This window comes from Xenopus tropicalis, chromosome 8, assembly GCF_000004195.4.
Source record: "Xenopus tropicalis strain Nigerian chromosome 8, UCB_Xtro_10.0, whole genome shotgun sequence".
Classification (NCBI taxonomy): domain Eukaryota; kingdom Metazoa; phylum Chordata; class Amphibia; order Anura; family Pipidae; genus Xenopus; species Xenopus tropicalis.
In genome coordinates this window covers 129,424,182-129,445,950 of record NC_030684.2, presented here as the reverse complement: position 1 = coordinate 129,445,950, position 21,769 = coordinate 129,424,182, and the positions used below count along the sequence as shown (strand labels likewise).

Here is a 21,769-nt window from a genome sequence, read left to right as displayed (position 1 = left end):
AGGATAAATACAGTGCCAGTGGCACCTATAATAGCCCAGAATGCATGGTAGGATAAATACAGCGCCAATGGCACCTATAATAGCCCAGAATGCATGGTAGGATAAATACAGCGCCAATGGCGCATATAATAGTCCAGAATGCATGGTAGGATAAATACAGCGCCAATGGCGCATATAATAGCCCAGAGTGCATGGTAGGTTAAATACAGCGCCAATGGCACATATAGTAGCCCAGAGTGCACGGTAGGATAAATACAGCGCCAATGGCACATATAATAGCCCAGAATGCACGGTAGGATAAATACAGTGCCAATGGCACATATAATAGCCCAGAATGCACGGTAGGATAAATACAGTGCCAATGGCACATATAATAGCCCAGAATGCACGGTAGGATAAATACAGCATCAATGGCACATATAATAGCCCAGAATGCATGGTAGGATAAATTGGCACATATAATAGCCCAGAATGCATGGTGGTACAAATGCAGTTCATTCTTATTTGTTTTACCCCCAGAATTATGGAGAGATAAAGACATGACCAATTCCATGAATACTATCCCACAACTAGATCCATGTGTAAAAAAACTCCCCAACCCATGGAGGATAATATACAGCTCAGTTCAAATGCTAATTATTATATCAATACTATTATAGATCCAAACTAGTGGCTGCCCATGTATAACATCCCCAGACTTATTCCGAATGCACCAGTACTTGTAGCTTTTATGTGGTTCTTAACAGGGGTGTTAAAATTGTAATAACTTGGATATGTTGTATTTATGTTCTTTAACTATATTACAGTATACTCCTGTGGGATGTGCATTTAGCACGCTATATGCTATTTCTTCTATATTTAGATATATATATTTAGATATGAGTATTCCAGAAAAGACTTACCGAGATACTTCTGTGTATTTAGGCAAAGTACACTGTAGCCAGACTTTAAATATGTTCATTTTGTCCCCAGATCAACTGTCTCACACTCTTAGTAGGGATTATTTTGTTTTCTTTCTGTTAAGCTTCAGAATGTGCAAAACGTCTAAGATAAAAAAAAGATGCTAGAAAAATTGTATAGGTGACGGATCCCATATAGTATATATGAAGATATTTGAATCAGGGAGTAATATTATATCATGCGTTTGAGATTCCAAGAGACTTTTTTGTAAGTACTGCTACATACACATCCATTTAATTGCAGAATTGTGTTTAAAGGTACAGGAAAGGTTTTCATGATTATAGACATTTAGTGAATATTTCTTATTTCTAGTAATATTTGCACAATAACCATAACTTTATTCCATGGTTTATTTCTTTTCAGCCATACTGTGCTACTTAATATGGAGAACTCAAATCAAACCTCGTCGGATAGATTCTTCCTTCTTGGCCTCACCAATATCCCATACCTACAGGCAATATATGTTTTATTATTCTTTATAATCTATATAACCGCACTGTCAGGAAACTCCCTGCTTATCATCATAGTGAGGATCAATGAGCAGCTGCAGACTCCCATGTACTTTTTCCTGAGCAACCTCTCCATTATAGACATCTGTTATTGTTCCACCATAGTACCCAGAATCATAATAAACACTTTATCCCAGGATAGAAGTATTTCCCTCTTAGACTGTGCTTTGCAGATGTTCTCCCATTTAGCTGTAGGTGGGACGGAGTGTTTGATTCTAGCTGTTATGGCCTATGACAGGTATGCAGCCATATGTCAGCCATTACACTACAATACAGTTATGAACAAGACATTCTGTATATGTATGGCAGCTGTATCATGGACTTTCTCATTTACCAGTGCTTTCCTCCATGTTTTTTTCACCTTCCAACTGCCTTATTGCCGTTCTCACAACCTTGACCATTTCTTCTGTGAGATGCCTCCTTTCTTTAAGATCTCTTGCCGAGATACTTGGCCCAATGAATTAGCCGTGTACATCACAGCCAGTATAATTGCCATGTTTTCTTTCCTTTTGACGCTCATATCATATATTCACATCATCTCCACTATTCTGAAGATCCATTCCAGTGAAGGAAGACGGAAATCTTTTTCCACTTGTGCATCCCATCTCACAGTGGTCTCGCTGTTCTATGGCACCATCTTGTTCATGTATATGAGACCTCACTCTGCGTATTCAGACATAGATAAGGCAGTGTCCATTATTTATTCGGCTGTGATCCCAATGCTGAATCCTATCATTTACAGCATGAGAAATAAAGATGTTAAAGGCACCATAAGAAAATACATAAATAAGCACATTTCTGAAAAGTCTTAAAGAGCTCCCATTGATTGGACCCATTCCCACAGAGTGTTACAGTAGAGATAGAAGACCCAGTGGCAGATGAAGTGTAAAGATCCATTCTTCTGCTTTGGCACAGTTTCCATAAGGGGCATATTTATCTCAGGGTAAAAGAAAGTATAAGATAATTATAGAGAGGAGAAATGACCCCCTAACGGTATAACACAAGCCATATACACTGTAGGGAAATATTTTTTATGGGCATGTTATGAGAAGTTTCTTTTAAGACAAGCTCTCGGAAATGAGGGGGTCCTTTGCAGGGTTGCACTAGGGGCCCAGGACTCTACTTGCACCCCTTTGTAAATTATTTTTCCATTAGCTTTTGTCCTTTTCAGATGGGAATAATTTACAGTTGGATTTTCCTATTTACCAAACAATACATTATAGAACAGATAATGCACCCCCCCCCCCCCCCCATTATAATTTATAAAGATGTTGAAGTCACTGGGTCGTTAAGTGATTGTATTCAGGTTACGCAAATCCAAGGTGACATCCAAGTGACAGGCAGTGTCCAAAGGGGGAAAGTCCTACAAGAGATCACTATGAACAACAATGCAGAGGAGACTTGCTTCTCCATTAGAATAATGACTGTGGCAACCAGAGGGTTAATAGCAGACCGCTCCAGAGAAGGCAGGATTTGATTGCAGTAATGGCATTCCAGTGCAGACTTCATAAAAGAAACATAAGGCATGAAAGTGAGGTTCCTGACTGTGTGCATGAAGTCTGACTGGCTATTGCAACTTTCCTTCTTCAGGGCTGTCTCTTGTTAATGTTTGTAAATAATATTAACCAGCCCCCTGAGTTTGCTGCCAGAAAAGGATCATTTAACATGAATGTCCCACTGTGTTTCTTATAATGAAGGAGGAGTTAAAAGCAGACAGGCCATCGTGCAGAGGTGAGCACCAGGAGAGGAACATCTATGGAGAAGGCCACCTTAAAGAAAAACCACAGTCAGCACTCAAGTGAGCAGAAAGAGTGAAACCTAGTCAGTATAGGCTTAGTTTTATATAAGCTCACTTATGAGTTTAAGGCAGCGCAGGACAGGGAGCATGGTGGGCAGTAGGAATAGATTTCTAGTGGGCACCCCGCAAGTTAAGGTTGACGTGAGAAGGCTATGGCAGTGTTAGGCCCTGGAGTGCTCTGAGCAATTGACAAAGAAGATGTTGGGGCCCATCAACCTTGTGGAGGGCAATGTGGTGACAGGTCCCCTAGAGTGAAAATGAAGGTTGATGTCAAGCATGGGGGAGAGAACTCCCAAAGTGGTCCTGAGTAATTGAGAGCACTTGTGTAATTTATTCTGAACTGACTGTATTGAACTGTTCCTGTAACTGTTAGAAACCTACTTATAAAGGTCCTGAATGAAACTGGAAGGAATGTTTCTTTGAAAATTCTTGGCTTGTGCTTAATCCTGCATTTTCTTTGGGAGAATAAAGTTACAGTTTATTGACAACTCCCAGTACCCTCACATTGATTTCCTTGGTATAGTTAGGGGGATAGTAATCTCTGGGAATTACCCCTTACAGTCAGGCAGAGCTACACTGGGACAGGAGGATAGAATGTATAGCCAGCCAGTGAGAAAGGTAAGGGCTGGGGGCTCTGGAACTGGCATAGAGGCATACAGACTTTTGCATACAGCTTTTACATTATAAATAGAGCATTCTGGAATCAGTAGGTGCCATTTATAAAGATATAAATTACAGCTTGGCACACAGAAAAATGGCCAAACGGGTTATATCTTTATTATACACTTAGAGCCATTGATTTCCTGTAAACTCTACACTTATAAACTGTGCTTAGATACGTCTTATTTATAACTGGTTATTAGTGATATCATTTGTGCCATATGACTCAAGGAAATGTGTTTTTTTAACAAATAGGGACAGCTTTACTAAAACTCCACAATTTCTCATTTTTTTTATTTTCAAATTCGACTAAACCCATTTTCCCGAATGTCTAATATTTACTAAAAAAAAAAGAAAAAAGTTGCAAGGAAAAGTTGCTGCGAGAAAAACTCAACTTTTTCGAAGTGTTGCCACAAATAATAGTTATTAAACTATTTAGAGGTCCTAAATGATATGTACTTTTAATTTGTGTATTTATGAAACATAAAAGGGCTTTTTAGTGTTCTCAAAACTTAGCAGTAGCTGCAGAGACATGTACAGAATTGCAGCAGACAAAACATAATTTATACAAATATCTATGAAGGTTTTCATTCATCCAGGTCATGGTATATCTAGCAGAAGTAAATCTAAAGCAACTGGACTTGCTGAGTAATCATTGAAAACTAGTGATGAGCAAATCTGTCCCGTTACCTTCGCAGAAAAATTCGCAAAACTTTCGAAAGATTCGCGAAACGGCGTAAATGTCACGCGTCAAAAAATTTGCCGCCCGCAACTATTCTTTTGTCGCACTGCTATTCCTTTGCCATGCAACTATTCTTTTGTCGCCCGTGGCTATTCTTTTGTTGTGCGGCTATTCTTTTGTCGCCCACGGCTATTCTTTTGTCGCCCGCGGCTATTCTTTTGTTGTGCGGCTATTCTTTTGTCGCCTGCGGCTATTCTTTTGTCATGCGGCTATTCTTTTTTCGCCCACGGCTATTCTTTTGTCACACGGCTATTTTTTAGTTGTGCGGCTATTCTTTTGTCGCCCACAGCTATTCTTTTGTCGTGGGCGACAATTTTTGGATGCGTGATGAATTTTTACCCAATGTTTTCATCCGTTTCACGAAACAATCCACCGTTGGCGAAATGCGGAAATTCGCCGCGAATCCATGCCTGCTGAAACATTTCACCCATCACTATTGAAGAAGTTTCACTACTCATCTGAGCAGCTTCTTCAGTTCAGCTTACTGATATGGGAAGTGCTCGGCACGACGGCTATTCTTTTGTCGCCCGCAGCTATTCTTTTGTCGTGCGGCTATTCTTTTGTCGCCCGCGGCTATTCTTTTGTCGCCTGCGGCTATTCTTTTGTTGTGTGGCTATTCTTTTGTCATGCGGCTATTCTTTTGTCATTCGGCTATTCTTTTTTTTGCCCACGGCTATTCTTTTGTCACACGGCTATTTTTTTGTTGTGTGGCTATTCTTTTTTCACCCACAGCTATTCTTTTGTCGCGTGACGATTTTTTACCCACAAATGTTTTCATCCGTTTCGTGAAACAATCCACCGTTGGCGAAATGCGGAAATTCGCCGCGAATCCATGCCTGCCGAAACATTTCACCCATCACTATTGAAGACGTTTCACTACTCATTTGAGCAGCTTCTTCAGTTCAGCTTACTGATATGGGAAGTGCTCGGCATATAAACTCATCGCTGTTGTGACTGTGATTGAATTAGTGGATAGTGATAAGCTAAATTCCACATTTCGCTATCAGCTAATTTTTTCCCGAAACACAAAAAATTTCCCGCAACCAAAATTTGTTGAGTGAGGAAAAAGTTGTGGTGGCATAAAAAAAGTAACAGTCACTTCAAAAAAGTGTCACATAAAAAAAAGTTGTGCACGTAAACAAAATGACAAAAAATGTGTACGATAGATTTGCTCATCACCATTAGTGGAAGAGTTGAACTGAAGAGGCTTCTCGGATATGCTTATGACTGTGTATGTGTTCTTACTAACATTATGTACATAGGAAGGATTAAAGGAACAGTTCAGTGTAAAAATGAAACTGGGTAAAATAGACTGCACAAAATAAAAAATATTTCTAATATAGTCAAAAAAAATGTTGGCAGGTTTGATCTGTCGACAATTGTACCATTGAGTCCTATGGAGGCTTAGAACAGTAGAGGAATAGAATAGTCAGTCACAGCCTGTCCTGGAACTTTCAATGAGAAATGAATCCCCTCATTGTTTTCAGTTTGACCCAGATTCAAGGGGAAGTGAATCCCCTCATTGTTGTCTGTTTCACACATTTTAGGGGGCAACCATTCACCCTCAAACTCAAACTTATTTTACTGAAACCCTCCTTTAATGGATCTAGATAGTGGATTGAAAGCCAGATTCGAGGTTGGTTTGCTGCCCGCCAAAAAGGGCTAGCAGAGGATGGTTTCGAACCATCGACCTCTGGGTTATGGGCCCAGCACGCTTCCGCTGCGCCACTCTGCTACGCGCTGGGAGCTGCCACCATTCAGCCTCAAAATCATTTGACTGAAACCCTCCTTTAATGGCTCTAGACAGTGGATTGAAAGCCAGATTCTAGGTTTGTTTGCTGCCTGCCTAAAAGGGCTAGCAGAGGATGGTTTCGATCCATCGACCTCTGGGTTATGGGCCCAGCACGCTTCCGCTGCGCCACTCTGCTCCTTGCTGGGAACAGCCACCATTCATCCTCAAAATCATTTGGCTGAAACCCTCCTTTAATGGGTCTAGACAGTGGATTGAAAGCCAGATTCTAGGTTGGTTTGCTGCCTACCTAAAGGGCTAGCAGAGGATGGTTTTGACCCAACGACCTCTGGGTTATGGGCCCAGCACACTTCCACTGCGTCACTCTGCTACTCGCTGGGAGCTGCCACCATTCATCCTCAAAACCATTTGGCTGAAACCCTCCTTTAATGGATCTAGACAGTGGATTGAAAGCCAGATTGTAGGTTGGTTTGCTGCCTGCCTAAAAGGGCTAGCAGAGGATGGTTTCGATCCATCGATCTCTGGGTCATGGGCCCAGCACGCTTCCGCTGCGCCACTCTGCTATTCGCTGGGACTTCTGCCATTCAGCCTCAAAATCATTTGACTGAAACCCTCCTTTAATGGATCTAGACAGTGGATTGAAAGCCAGGTTCTAGGTTTGTTTGCTGCCTGCCTAAAAGGGCTAGCAGAGAATGGTTTTGATCCATCGACCTCTGGGTTATGGGCCCAGCACGCTTCCGCTGCGCCACTCTGCTACTCACTGGGTGCTGCCACCATTCATCGTCAAACTTATTTGACTAAAACCCTCCTTTAATGGATCTAGAAAGTGTATTGAAAGCCAGATTCTAGGTTGGTTTGCTGCCTGCCTTAAAGGGAGAGCAGAGAAGGGTTTTGATCCATCGACCTTTGGGTTATGGGCCCAGCACACTTCCACTGCGCCACTCTGCTACTCGCTAGAAGCTGCCACCATTCAGCCTCAAAATCATTTGGCTGAAACCCTCCTTTAATGGATGTAGACAGTGGATTGAAAGCCAGATTCTAGGTTGGTTTGCTGCCTGCCTAAAAGGGCTAGCAGAGGATGGTTTCGACCAATCGACCTCTGGGCCCAGCACGCTTCTGCTGCGCCATTCTGCTACTCGCTGGGAACTGCCACCATTCATCCTCAAACTCATTTGACTGGAACCCTCCCTTAATGGCTCTAGACGGTGGATTGAAAGCCAGATTCTAGGTTGGTTGGCTAGCAGAGGATGGTTTCAATCCATCGATCTCTGGGTTATGGGCCCAGCACGCTTCCGCTGTGCCACTCTGCTACTCGCTAGGGGCCACCACCATTCATCCTCAAAATCGTTTGACTGGAACCCTCCTTTAATAGCCCTAGACGGTGGATTGAAAGCCAGATTCTAGCTTGGTTTGCTGCCTGCCAAAAAGGGCTAGCAGAGGATGATTTCGATCCACCGACCTCTGGGTTATGGGCCCAGCACGCTTCCGCTGCGCCACTCTGCTACTCGCTGGGAATTGCAATTTCGCTCACCGCTATTTTTTTCACCAAGGGAATACCCATTTCCATCCCTATAGGCCAGATGCAACTTACTAAAGTTTTTATCAGTTTTGATTTTAAAAAAAGTTGACTTTTCAGCCTTTTTCTCCTTTCCACTGATATAACCCTGTAACAGAGAGCTGATTTAGTCGGAAGCTCTAGAGAGCGCTAATTGCACTGGGAGCCTTTAAAATTCACACATGATTGTCTGATGATGTTTATATAACAACTGGGAGCCCTCTGGGCAATTATTCAAATGGTATTTAAGAGCAAATTGAACCCAGTTGGCGCTTGGGCCGGCTGTATGTACAACTGCACTGGGTGATGCTGGGGAAATTACAAATGAATCAGGAATTCATGAACAATGTTTCCTAATTTAATGGCTTAGACAAAAGTTGTTGTCGTCTTCACATTTTTAAACAGAGGTAAGTCATTGCATTAACCTTCTGAAAAAAATCCATACAATAATTTAACATTAGCGGTAGTTGTTTTTACTTCCATGTGACATGGTACCATTTTAGAACATGAGATGTAATATGCTTTATATATACAGGTCCTTTTCAAAAAATTAGCATATTGTGATAAAGTTCATTATTTTCTGTAATGTACTGATAAACATTAGACTTTCATATATTTTAGATTCATTACACACAACTGAAGTAGTTCAAGCCTTTTCTTGTTTTAATATTGATGATTGTGGCATACAGCTCATGAAAACCCAAAATTCCTATCTCAAAAAATTAGCATATCATGAAAAGGTTCTCTAAACGAGCTATTAACCTAATCATCTGAATCAACTAATTAACTCTAAAAACCTGCAAAAGATTCCTGAGGCTTTTAAAAACTCCCAGCCTGGTTCATTACTCAAAACCGCAATCATGGGTAAGACTGCCGACCTGACTGCTGTCCAGAAGGCCATCATTGACACCCTCAAGCAAGAGGGTAAGACACAGAAAGAAATTTCTGAACAAATAGGCTGTTCCCAGAGTGCTGTATCAAGGCACCTCAGTGGGAAGTCTGTGGGAAGGAAAAAGTGTGGCAGAAAACGCTGCACAACGAGAAGAGGTGACTGGGCCCTGAGGAAGATTGTGGAGAAGGACCGATTCCTGACCTTGGGGGACCTGCGGAAGCAGTGGACTGAGTCTGGAGTAGAAACATCCAGAGCCACCGTGTACAGGCGCGTGCAGGAAATGGGCTACAGGTGCCGCATTCCCCAGGTCAAGCCACTTTTGAACCAGAAACAGCGGCAGAAGCGCCTGACCTGGGCTACAGAGAAGCAGCACTGGACTGTTGCTCAGTGGTCCAAAGTATGTCATTCGGAAATCAAGGTGCCAGAGTCTGGAGGAAGACTGGGGAGAGGGAAATGCCAAAATGCCTGAAGTCCAGTGTCAAGTACCCACAGTCAGTGATGGTCTGGGGTGCCATGTCAGCTGCTGGTGTTGGTCCACTGTGTTTTATCAAGGGCAGGGTCAATGCAGCTAGCTATCAGGAGATTTTGGAGCACTTCATGCTTCCATCTGCTGAAAAGCTTTATGGAGATGAAGATTTCATTTTTCAGCACGACCTGGCACCTGCTCACAGTGCCAAAACCACTGGTAAATGGTTTACTGCCCATGGTATTACTGTGCTCAATTGGCCTGCCAACTCTCCTGACCTGAACCCCATAGAGAATCTGTGGGATATTGTGAAGAGAAAGTTGAGAGACACAAGAGCCAACACTCTGGATGAGCTTAAGGCCGCTATTGAAGCATCCTGGGCCTCCATAACACCTGAGCAGTGCCACAGGCTGATTGCCTCCATGCCACGCCACATTGAAGCAGTCATTTCTGCAAAAGGATTCCCGACCAAGTATTGAGTGCATAAGTGAACATAATTATTTGAAGGTTGACTTTTTTTGTATTAAAAACACTTTTCTTTTATTGGGCGGATGAAATATGCTAATTTTTTGAGATAGGAATTTTGGGTTTTCATGAGCTGTATGCCACAATCATCAATATTAAAACAAGAAAAGGCTTGAACTACTTCAGTTGTGTGTAATGAATCTAAAATATATGAAAGTCTAATGTTTATCAGTACATTACAGAAAATAATGAACTTTATCACAATATGCTAATTTTTTGAAAAGGACCTGTATATATGTATATATATATATATATATATATATATATATATATGAGTTCCCCTTTGTGGGGTATAATTCAGATACTGCTAAAATAAAAGAATGGATTATGTGATAACAAAATGTTATATCAGTAACCTTAGGTAAAGGGTTGAATTTAGAGAGGCTACTGTGCTGCTGGACTATGTGTTTTTTTTCTGTAGTCTAGAATGAAACCCATAATCGTACATTCTAGTCAGGATGTTGACAGCCATCATTATAGATTCTAAAATCTGAGGGGGGGGGGATAAATGATTAAATTAAGTTTTCCTATAGAATATTTTAAAGTATCAGTTCACATATACTGAGCAAGTACATGGCATGCATGGGTAAATGCAGTGTCAATGCCATGTATTATACCCAGAAATGCATGGTAGAATAAATACAGCGCCAATGGCACATATAATAGCCCAGAATGCATGGTAGAATAAATACAGCGCCAATGGCACATATAATAGCCCAGAATGCATGGTAGGATAAATACAGCGCCAATGGCACATATAATAGCCCAGAATGCATGGTAGGATAAATACAGCGCCAATGGCACATATAATAGCCCAGAAGGCATGGTAGGATAAATACAGCGCCAATGGCACATATAATAGCCCAGAATGCATAGTAGGATTAATACAGCGCCAATGGCACATATAATAGCCCAGAAGGCATGGTAGGATAAATACAGCGCCAATGGCACATATAATAGCCCAGAATGCATGGTAGGATAAATACAGCGCCAGTGGCACATATAATAGCCCAGAATGCATGGTAGGATAAATACAGTGTCATACTCATATTATTACCCCCAGAAGATATGGAGAGATAAAGACACAGCCAATTCCATGGATTCTACCCCATAACATTTGCCAGATCCATGTGTAAAAACTCCCAAAAACTACAGAGGAAAATATACGGTTCAGTTCAAACTCTAATGTCCATAAGGGCAGATTTATCAAAAAAAAAACAAAACATTGGATGTGAAAAAAATAACTGCTACAAAACTGGCACAACTTTTTTTTCTTGAATCCTATCTTATTTAAAAAAAAAGTGCAACAGAATATTCCCATGTGCCTTTTGAGAAAAAAAAGTTGCACGCTGGCAAGAATCACATTGTTCCGTTCATTTTCATTGAGGCTAAAAAACTTGGATATTAATATGTATAATCCCATGTGCTTACACTTTAACTGCTGGTGCCTTGAGTACAGGGAAGTGAGACAAGTTCATGTACATGGTACATTTTGTGTTTTGTATAGTGCAGTGCTTTCTGTTTATTTATGTACTCTACCTAAATAGCACCACAACTACACGTAAATCTCCTGCAAAGCATCTCTTAGACATGGTATTACCTAGTTAACCTAGATATAGTATCATATACAGTCCTGCTCCAGGAAAACTATATCATGCTGAAGCAACTTAGTTAGTGACTTTGGACATCGCCCCTGCAGGAATATTTCCTGCAGATACAAAAAGGAACAGAGAAAGTGGTTGGTAATGGCCAGAATCCTTATGAAGGAATGTAAATCTTAGCAAATACCATCTCATTCCAAAGTAAAGTCCAGGTGTTTACTGTGGAGGTCCTGAAGATGCTGAAGTGAAAAACATCAAGTCCCAAGTAAGGATCACATCCAGAAACAAAGTGTATAGGGCCAAAACCCCTAAGAGAACCCTATGGTTACATGTGTAACCCATTTCTACTAAACTAGAATTATCTGAAAGTCTCTTTCATAAGCTTCAGAAGGTCCAAAAAGTCTAAGATAATTAAAGATGAAGGTTGTGTAGATGACTGGCTTCATATAAAAGAAGATATTAGAACCAGGGAGTGACTCAGGGGGGTAATATATCACTCGTTTAAGATGCCAAGCCAAGTACTGCTACATACATGTTATTGCAGAATTGTGTTTCTTACATAAAATGGACAGGAAAGGGCAAAACAAAATGTTATAGCAAATAGGGGTTTTATGATTACAGACTTCTCTGAAACATCATGTTCTTTAATTCTATTAATATTTGCACAATAACCATAACATTATTCCATGGTTTGTTTCTTTTCAGCCATACTGTGCTACTTAATATGGAGAACTCAAATCAAACCTCGTCGAACAGATTCTTCCTTCTTGGCCTCACCAATGTCCCATACCTACAGGCAATATATGTTTTATTATTCTTTATAATCTATATAACTGCGCTGTCAGGAAACTCCCTGCTTATCATCGTAGTAAGGATCAATGAGCAGCTGCAGACTCCCATGTACTTTTTCCTGAGCAACCTCTCCATAACTGATATCTGTGTATCTTCCACCGTAGTACCCAGAATAATAATAAACACCTTATCGTGGGATAAAAGTGTTTCACTCTTAGACTGTGCATTGCAGATGTTCTTTAGTTTGGCTGTAGGTGGGACGGAGTGTTTGATTCTAGCTGTTATGGCCTATGACAGGTATGCAGCCATATGTCAGCCATTACACTACAATACAGTTATGAACAAGAAACTCTGTATATGTATGGCTACAGGATCATGGACTTTCTCATTTACCAGTGCTTTCCTCCATGTATTTTTTACTTTACAACTGCCTTTTTGCCGTTCGCACAACCTTAACCATTATTTCTGTGAGATGCCTCCTTTCTTTAAGATCTCTTGCCGAGATACTTGGCCCAATGAGTTAGCCATGTACATAACAGCCAGTATAATTGCCATGTTTTCATTCCTTTTGACTCTCATATCATATATTCACATAATCTCCACTATTCTGAAGATCCGTTCCAGTGAAGGAAGACGGAAATCTTTTTCCACATGTACATCCCATCTCACAGTGGTCTTGCTGTTCTATGGCACTGTCTTGTTCATGTATATGAGCCCTCACTCTGCGTATTCAGACATAAATAAGGCAGTGTCCATTATTTATTCAGTTGTGATCCCAATGCTGAATCCTATCATTTACAGTATGAAAAATAAAGATGTCAAAGGCACCATAAGAAAACACCTGAATAAGCACATGTGAAAAATCCTAAAAAATGTCAACTTATTGGACTCATCCCCACAGTACAAAGAGTGTTGCAGTAGAGATAGAAGATCCAGTGGCTTTTGCACACTTTCCATTTAAGGGGCATATTTATCTCAGGGTAGAAGTTTAAGAGAAGAAAATGACCCCTAACAGTATAAGACAAGCCACACACTGTTGGGAAATATTTTTTTAGGAAAATTGGATCTTCCTATGTTCCAAACAATACATTATAGGGCAGATAATGCCCCACCACTATAATTTATAAAGATGTTGAAGACATTGGGAAGTTAAGTCACTGTATTCAGGTTACGTAACTCCAAGGTGACTTCTAAGTGACAGGCAGTGTCCAAAGGAAAAAAGTTCGACAAGAGATCACCATTAACAACAACGCAGAGGAGACTTGCTTTTCCATTGGAATAATGCCTGTGGCAACCAGAGGGTTAATAGCAGACAGCTCCAGAGAAGGCAGGATTTGTTTGCAGCAGCAGCATTCCAGTGCAGACTTCATAAAAGAAACATAAGGCATGAAAGTGAAGTTCCTGACTGTGTGTGGGAAGTCTGACTGGCTTTTGCAACTTTCCTTCTTTGGAGCTGTCTCTCGTTAATGTTTGTAGATAATATTAACCAGCCTCCTGAGTTTGCTGCCAGTAGAGGATCATTTAGTACGAATGTCCCACCATGTTTCTTATAATGAAGGAGGAGTTAAAAGCAGATAGGCCATCGAGCAGAGGTGAGCACCATGAGAGGAACATCTATGGAGAAGGCCACCTTAAAGAAAAACCACAGCCAGCACTCAAGTGAGCAGAAAGAGTGAAACCTAGTCAGTATAGGCTTAGTTTTATATAAGCTCACTTATGAGTTTAAGGCAGCGCAGGACAGGGAGCATGGTGGGCAGCTTAAACCATCAGGAATGAGTAAGAATAGCTTTCTAGTGGGCACCCTGCAAGGTTGAAGTGAGAAGGCTATGGCAGTGTTAGGCCCTGGAGTGCTCTGAGCAAGAGACCAAGAAGATGTTTGGACCCATCAAGAATGCCTGGAAAAGCTGGTGTCCTGGAATCAACCTTGTGTAGGGCAATGTGGTGACAGGTCCCCTAGAGTGACTCTGATGGCTGATGTCAAGCATTGGGGAGAGAACACCTAAGTAATTGAGAGCAATTGTGTAATTTATTCCGAACTGACTGTATTGAACTGTTCCTGTAACTCAGGGATCCCCAACCTTTTTTTTACCAGAGAGAAACATTAATTAACATTTAATGAAAAGAGCTGGGGAGCAAAACAAGCACTGGTGGTAGGTGGTCTTTATGCCTCCAAAACTTGCCTTCAAGTCAGAAATTCAAACATGGGCACCAACTTTGAGGCCACTGGGAGCAACATCCAAGGGGTTGGTGAGCAACATGTTCCTCCCGAGCCACTGGTTGGGGATCACTTCTGTAACTGTTAGAAACCTACAACTTTTTAAAAAAAAAAGGTCCTGGATGAAACTGGAAGGAATGTAACTTTCAAAATTCTTGGCTTGTGCTTAATCCTTTTCTTTGGGAAGAATAAAGTTACAGTTTATTGAAATCCCGGTACCCTCTCATTAATTTCCTCAGTATAGTTTGGGGTTAGTAATCTCTGGGAATTACCCCTTACAGGCAGGCAGAGAAGCCAGGAGATAGAATGTATATCCAGCCAGTGATAAAGGTAAGGGCTGGGGCCTCTGGAACTGGCATAGAGGCATACGGATGTTTGCATATATCCATACAGCTTTTTACATTATAAATGGAGCATTCTGGAATCAGTCGGTGCCATTTATAAGGATATAAATTAAAGCTTGGCACATAGAAAAATGGCCAAACTGATTAAATTTTTCTAATACACGAGCCATTAATTTCCTGTAAATGATACACTTACAGTATAAACTCTGGGATAGTAGAAGTTGCCTTGGAGTTCCATGACTTTCGGCCTTGTGCCTTTATATGTCCTTGGAGACTTATCCTAATATATAACAACAGAGAGTACATTATTCACTATATTAATGGTTTGTTCTGACATCACAACACAATGTTTATAACCTACCATGCACACATATTTACAATGGATGCTACTATGGAAGCACCATCAATAGCAAAGCTGATAGATGTCAGCATGAAATGTATTCTGTTACGGAACAAGCAACCCCACCACCCAGCCCTCTCATAAGAGGCACAATACTGTTGCCCCAGAGTATGCATAAGATAATATAAAATGCTTAGAATAATACAGGTATGGGATCTATCTTTCAAAAACCCGTTATCCTAAAAACTCTCTCCAAATTATAGTATAGTATATATCTCCAGTAAACTCCATTTTGATCTAATTATTTCGATTTTTAAAAAAAAAATGGTTTCTTTTTTTCTCTGTAATAATAAAACAGTACCTGTACTTGATCCCAACTAAGATATAATTACCCCTTATTGGGGGCAGAACAGCCCTATTGGGTTTATTTCATGGTTAAATGATTCCCTTTTCTCTGTAATAATAAAACAGTAGCTGTACTTGATCCCAACTAAGATATAATTACCCCTTATTGGGGCAGAACAGCCCTTTTGGGTTTATTTAATGGTTAAATGATTCCCTTTTCTCTGTAATAATAAAACAGTACCTGTACTTGATCCCAACTAAGATATAATTACCCCTTATTGGGGGCAGAACAGCCCTATTGGGTTTATTTCATGGTTAAATGATTCCTTTTTCTCTGTAATAATAAAACAGTACCTGTACTTGATCCAAACTAATATATAATTACCCCTTATTGGGGCAGAACAGCCCTATTGGGTTTATTTCATGGTTAAATGATTCCCTTTTCTCTGTAATAATAAAACAGTACCTGTACTTGATCCCAACTAAGATATAATTACCCCTTATTGGGGGCAGAACAGCCCTATTGGGTTTATTTAATGGTTAAATGATTCCCTTTTCTCTGTAATAATAAAACAGTACCTGTACTTGATCCCAACTAAGATATAATTACCCCTTATTGGGGGCAGAACAGCCCTATTGGGTTTATTTCATGGTTAAATGATTCCCTTTTCTCTGTAATAATAAAACAGTACCTGTACTTGATTCCAACTAAGATATAAATAATCCTTATTGGATGCAAAACAATTCTATTGGGTTTAATTAATGTTTTATTGATTTTTTAGTAGAATTAAGGTATGGAGATCCAAATTACGGAATACCCTTGGTCTCGAGCATTCTGTATAATGGGTCCCATACCTGTAATAGTAAACTTGGCTACACAATTGTATAAATCATTACACATCACACAGCATACAGTAGTGTAAATGTGATTGGTATAATTCAATTTGTTTATTTATACACCTTTATAAATAGGTGTGTAATACGGTTTTAAAAACATGCCCAAAAGTTATTTTAATATATTAAGATTTTCAGATTTTTTTCCTCCTTCCACTGAGATTACTCAGATTTATTCTAATGCTCTTGAGATTTTTAATTGAGTTGGGAGTCTTTAATAATCACAAGTCATTTTCAAATAAGGTTTGTATAAAGTCCTCTGCGCCTGGGAACCCCCAGCAGACAATTACTAAATGATATTTAAGAATAAGTGTCACCCAGTTCGTGCTTCGTTCTGCTTCACGTAAACATGCAGAAACCGGAGAAAAAATAAATCAGGCATATTTTTTTTTAAAAAAAGTTTTCTGATTCAATTTTATCTTCTTCGTGAATTGTAAACAGAGGTAAGAAATTGCATCACAGATTTTGAGATCTATGTATCAGTACAAGGCAATCCAACGGCCCATGTGATCATGACTGGCCAATGTTATTTCCCTTTTGGGACAGTATACATGGCATGGAGCCACCTTCTAACTTGAGATGTAATACATCTATGGATAATTGAAATAATATATGGACTATACTGAATATATGGACTATACTGAATATATGGACTATACTGAATATTATTAGTCAATTGTGCAAGTGAGTGTGTGAATGGGGTGGAGGTATTGTGATACAATAAGGCTTTACCTTGAAAAGAATGCATTATTTTATAACAAAATGTTAATTGTTAATATGATTATGTTGATAGCAGGGGAGGATCTATAGTTGTTTAGAAAGGAGGGACATTTTTGTTTTTTAGGTGTATAATATATATATATATATATATATATATATATATATATATATATATATATATATATATATATATAGGGACTTGCATAGTTAGTAGTAACTGGCCAAAGTCCAGGTCCCCATAATAGAACAGATATGGGAAAAACTCAAAATGTTTAGAAAGGTTGTATGGAGTCCTCCAAAATATCAAATAGACAAAATAATAAAATACAATTAAAGTTCATTAGGGCATAACAGCTGGCCTGATGTGTTTTGTGCCTAAATCAGCACACAATGGGCTAAAAAACCTGTTATCCAGAATGCTTTGGATCTAGGCTTTTCCAGATAAGGGATCTTTCCATAATTTGGATCTCCATAGCTTAAGTCTGTTAATTTAAATATTAAATAAACCCAATAAGATTGTTTTGTCTATTATAAGGATTAATTATATCTTAGTTGGGATCAAGTACAAGGTACTGTTTTATTATTACAGAGAAAAAGGAAATCATTTAACCATTAAATAAACCCAATAGGGCTGTTCTGCCCCCAATAAGGGGTAATTATATCTTAGTTGGGATCAAGTACAGGTACTGTTTTATTATTACAGAGAAAAGGGAATCATTTAACCATGAAATAAACCCAATAGGGCTGTTCTGCCCCCAATAAGGGGTAATTATATCTTAGTTGGGATCAAGTACAGGTACTGTTTTATTATTACAGAGAAAAGGAAATCATTTAACCATTAAATAAACCCAATAGGGCTGTTCTGCCCCAATAAGGGGTAATTATATCTTAGTTGGGATCAAGTACAGGTACTGTTTTATTATTACAGAGAAAAGGGAGTCATTTAACCATGAAATAAACCCAATAGGGCTGTTCTGCCCCCAATAAGGGGTAATTATATCTTAGTTGGGATCAAGTACAGGTACTGTTTTATTATTACAGAGAAAAGGGAGTCATTTAACCATGAAATAAACCCAATAGGGCTGTTCTGCCCCAATAAGGGGTAATTATATCTTAGTTGGGATCAAGTACAGGTACTGTTTTATTATTACAGAGAAAAGGGAATCATTTAACCATTAAATAAACCCAATAGGGCTGTTCTGCCCCCAATAAGGGGTAATTATTTCTTAGTTGTGATCAAGTACAGGTACTGTTTTATTATTACAGAGGAAATGGAATCATTTAAACATTAAATAACATTAAATACTGTTTTATTATTACAGAGAAAAAGGAAATTGAATTAGAATTATTTGCTTATAATGGAGTCTAAGGGAGATGGTCTTTCCGTAAATTCAGAACTTTCTGGATAACGGGTTTCCAGATAACTGATCCCATACCTGTATTAAAATACTGTATCTAAACATTTGCAGCAACTGCTGATTCTCTGCTGATCTCCCTACCAGGCAACAGCAGGCTTGTTATTGTGTTTGTTTTCATCCAGAGACACCTGAGCCACAGGCTGGTTACATGGCATTGTGTAAGAGAGACAGAGAATGTGTTTGAGATTTGGTACTGTGTCTGTATAAATAAGAACATGGTTGGACTGACCTTCAAGAAAACCAGAGGCTCTCCCAGTGGGCCCCCAGTCTAGGACAGTTCCTAGGAACCCTTTTTAATTTTCAACTTTAGAAAATTAAACTGAAATAACTTTTGCTTACTGTTGTAAGATGGAGTCCTAGACGCAGACCTGTCAACCCAGATGGCAGGTGATACAGGTATGGGATCCCTTATCCGGAAACCCATTATCCAGAAAGTTCTGAATTACAGAAAGCCCATCTCCCATAGACTCCATTATAAGCAAATAATTCTCATTTTTGAAAATGATTTCCTTTTTCTTAGTAATAATAATACAGTACCTGTACTTGATCCCAACTAAGATATAATTACCCCTTATTGGGGGCAGAACAGCCCTATTGGGTTTATTTAATGGTTAAATGATTCCCTTTTCTCTGTAATAATAAAACAGTACCTGTACTTGATCCCAACTAAGATATAATTACCCCTTATTGGGGCAGAACAGTCCTATTGGGTTTATTTCATGGTTAAATGATTCCCTTTTCTCTGTAATAATAAAACAGTACCTGTACTTAATCCCAACTAAGATATAATTACCCCTTATTGGGGCAGAACAGCCCTATTGGGTTTATTTCATGGTTAAATGATTCCCTTTTCTCTGTAATAATAAAACAGTACCTGTACTTGATCCCAACTAAGATATAATTACCCCTTATTGGGGGCAGAACAGCCCTATTGGGTTTATTTAATGGTTAAATGATTCCCTTTTCTCTGTAATAATAAAACAGTACCTGTACTTGATCCCAACTAAGATATAATTACCCCTTATTGGAGGCAAAACAGTCATATTGGGTCTATTTTATGTTTGAATAATCTTTTAGTAGACTTAAGGTATGGAGATCCAAATTACAGAAAGATCCCTTATCTGGAAAACTTTAGGTCCCGAGCATTCTGGATAATGGGTTCCATACCTGTACTAGATAAATACAGACTTGGAACATTTCCAATGCAATATTGGAACACTAGAGCAGAAATGTTCCCAATCTCTTTTACTAGCAATATTTGTGCCATAACTATAATATTTTACCATTTTTTCCTTTAGCTTTATCGTGTTAAGTGACATGGATTCAAATCAAACCTCATCAAACAGATTCATCCTTCTTGGCCTCACCAATATCCCATACCTACAGGCAATATATGTTTTATTATTCTTTATAATCTATATAACCACCCTGTTGGGAAACTCCCTGCTTATCATCGTAGTGAGGATCAATGAGCAGCTGCAGACTCCCATGTACTTTTTCCTGAGCAACCTCTCCATAACTGATATCTGCTTATCTTCCACCATAGTACCCAGAATAATGATAAACACTTTATCCCAGGATAGAAGTATTTCCCTTTCAGACTGTGCATTGCAGATGTTCTTTAGTTTGGCTGTAGGAGGGACGGAGTGTTTGATTCTAGCTGTTATGGCCTATGACAGGTATGCAGCCATATGTCAGCCATTACACTACAATACAGTTATGAACAAGACATTCTGTATATGTATGGCTACAGGATCATGGACTCTTTCCTTTATCACTGCTTTCCTCCATGTTTATTTTACCTTCCAACTGCCTTATTGCCGTTCTCACAACGTTAACCATTATTTCTGTGAGATGCCTCCTTTCTTTCGTCTCTCTTGCCGAGATACTTGGCCCAATGAGTTAGCCAATTACATCACAACCATTATAATTACCATGTGTTCCTTCCTTTTAATTCTCATTTCATATTTTCACATCATTTTCACTATTCTGAAAATCCGTTCCAACGAAGGAAGAAAAAAATCATTTTCCACATGCACATCCCATCTCACAGTGGTCTCCATGTTCTACGGCACCATCTTGGTTATATATATGAGTCCCGACTCTGCAAATTCAAGCATCACCAAAACAGTGTCCATTATTAATTCGTCTGTGATCCCAATGCTGAATCCTATCATTTACAGCATGAGAAATAAAGATGTCAAAGGCACCATAAGAAAACAAATGAAAAATAAATCCTTTTTCTGAAAAGTCCTAAAGAACTTCCATTTATTGGACCCATCCCCAGTTTGTAAATCACAAATCATTACTGTAAGAAAAACTGATTACAGTGTATGGGGCATATAATACCTTTTAAAAGCAGAGATAAACGTGATTCCTTTATAAGATATTATACTGGGTACAACTTGAGCAAAAATGTCAAAAATGCCTAATCATGTCCTTTGTGCCTAAAAATTGTCATTGTATATTATAGATATGTAAATATTGAAATGTTAATAAAATATCCTTGGTCTGAAACATTGCTAGTGCCCGGGTCAGAACTCTTATTTCAATTAAGGCTTTTAAAGAAGAAATTGTCCTGCTGGTGCTGTTAGTAACATATTGGATTGGCGGATGGACGTGGCCATCATGTGACATGCACTGATTCAAAGATATATGCTGTGAGCAGGGTCGGACTGGGCTGCCGGGATACCGGGAAAAATCCCAGAGAGCCCCGGCGGCCCAGACCCGACCCTTGCCGGCGCTCCCCCTGCCCGACCATTCCTCCCCTGCCGCGTTAAATTTACGTGCACTCAGGGGAGGACATCGGGTGAGGGACCCTATGGGGGGGTTAGGGGGACCCCTGCAAGGGGGGGGTTAGGGGATGCAGCCGGCAGGGGCACCTGCAGGGCCCCAGGGGTGGGAGCCTCGGTTGACCCTGCACCCTCCAGTCCGAACCTGACTGTGAGTGTGCCCCCAAGAGATCAGGTGTGGGACATATGCCCAGTCATCCATAGAGGTAATGGTAGAAAGATATGGACTTGGATCATTGCCTGTTATTAGACTTTGCTTGAACTCTGTCTGGACCGACTTCTGCCTGTTGTTTGATCGTGTTTAAGCTCTGCCTTGACCAATCCCTGCCTGGTTTTCCTTTACATTGGTATTTCCTTCTGCCTTCTGCCTACTTGCTACGACTTGGCCCCTTCGCTCGCTCAGAACTCTCATCTTGTTCCTCTCACATTATGACCTGGCAGCATCTGAATA

General features: G+C 39.8%; 3 protein-coding genes and 1 non-coding gene across 4 annotated transcripts; 3 read left to right on the top strand and 1 right to left on the bottom strand.

Moving 5' to 3' along the window:
• Positions 1–1,327: 1,327 nt before the first annotated feature.
• Positions 1,328–4,807, top strand: LOC101730588 (olfactory receptor 5V1-like; the record flags this gene model as incomplete). Its single annotated transcript, XM_004917516.2, has 2 exons — positions 1,328–2,253; positions 4,792–4,807. Coding segments are annotated over exons 1-2 (927 nt in total), but the record flags the coding sequence as incomplete, so codon positions are not given.
• A 1,525-nt stretch (positions 4,808–6,332) lies between these two features.
• trnam-cau lies at positions 6,333–6,404 on the bottom strand. Its single transcript has one exon. It is a non-coding gene; the product is annotated as a tRNA-Met (tRNA).
• Positions 6,405–8,257: 1,853 nt separating this feature from the next.
• On the top strand, positions 8,258–14,386 carry LOC101730651 (olfactory receptor 5AS1-like). The gene is made up of 2 exons (XM_018096487.2): positions 8,258–8,381; positions 12,164–14,386. The coding sequence occupies exon 2, from the start codon at positions 12,183–12,185 to the stop codon at positions 13,107–13,109; it is 927 nt and encodes a 308-aa protein (XP_017951976.2). The 5' UTR covers positions 8,258–8,381; positions 12,164–12,182; the 3' UTR covers positions 13,110–14,386.
• A 5,447-nt stretch (positions 14,387–19,833) lies between these two features.
• LOC100490612 (olfactory receptor 5AS1-like) lies at positions 19,834–20,968 on the top strand. The gene has a single exon (XM_031891595.1). It carries the CDS (start codon positions 19,844–19,846, stop codon positions 20,771–20,773), a length of 930 nt encoding a protein of 309 aa, XP_031747455.1. The 5' UTR covers positions 19,834–19,843; the 3' UTR covers positions 20,774–20,968.
• Positions 20,969–21,769: the final 801 nt, after the last annotated feature.

Excerpts from the sequence above, each read along its gene's own strand:
- LOC101730651 (XM_018096487.2), top strand. The coding sequence starts at position 12,183 with ATGGAGAACTCAAATCAAACCTCGTCGAACAGATTCTTCCTTCTTGGC.
- LOC100490612 (XM_031891595.1), top strand. The coding sequence starts at position 19,844 with ATGGATTCAAATCAAACCTCATCAAACAGATTCATCCTTCTTGGCCTC.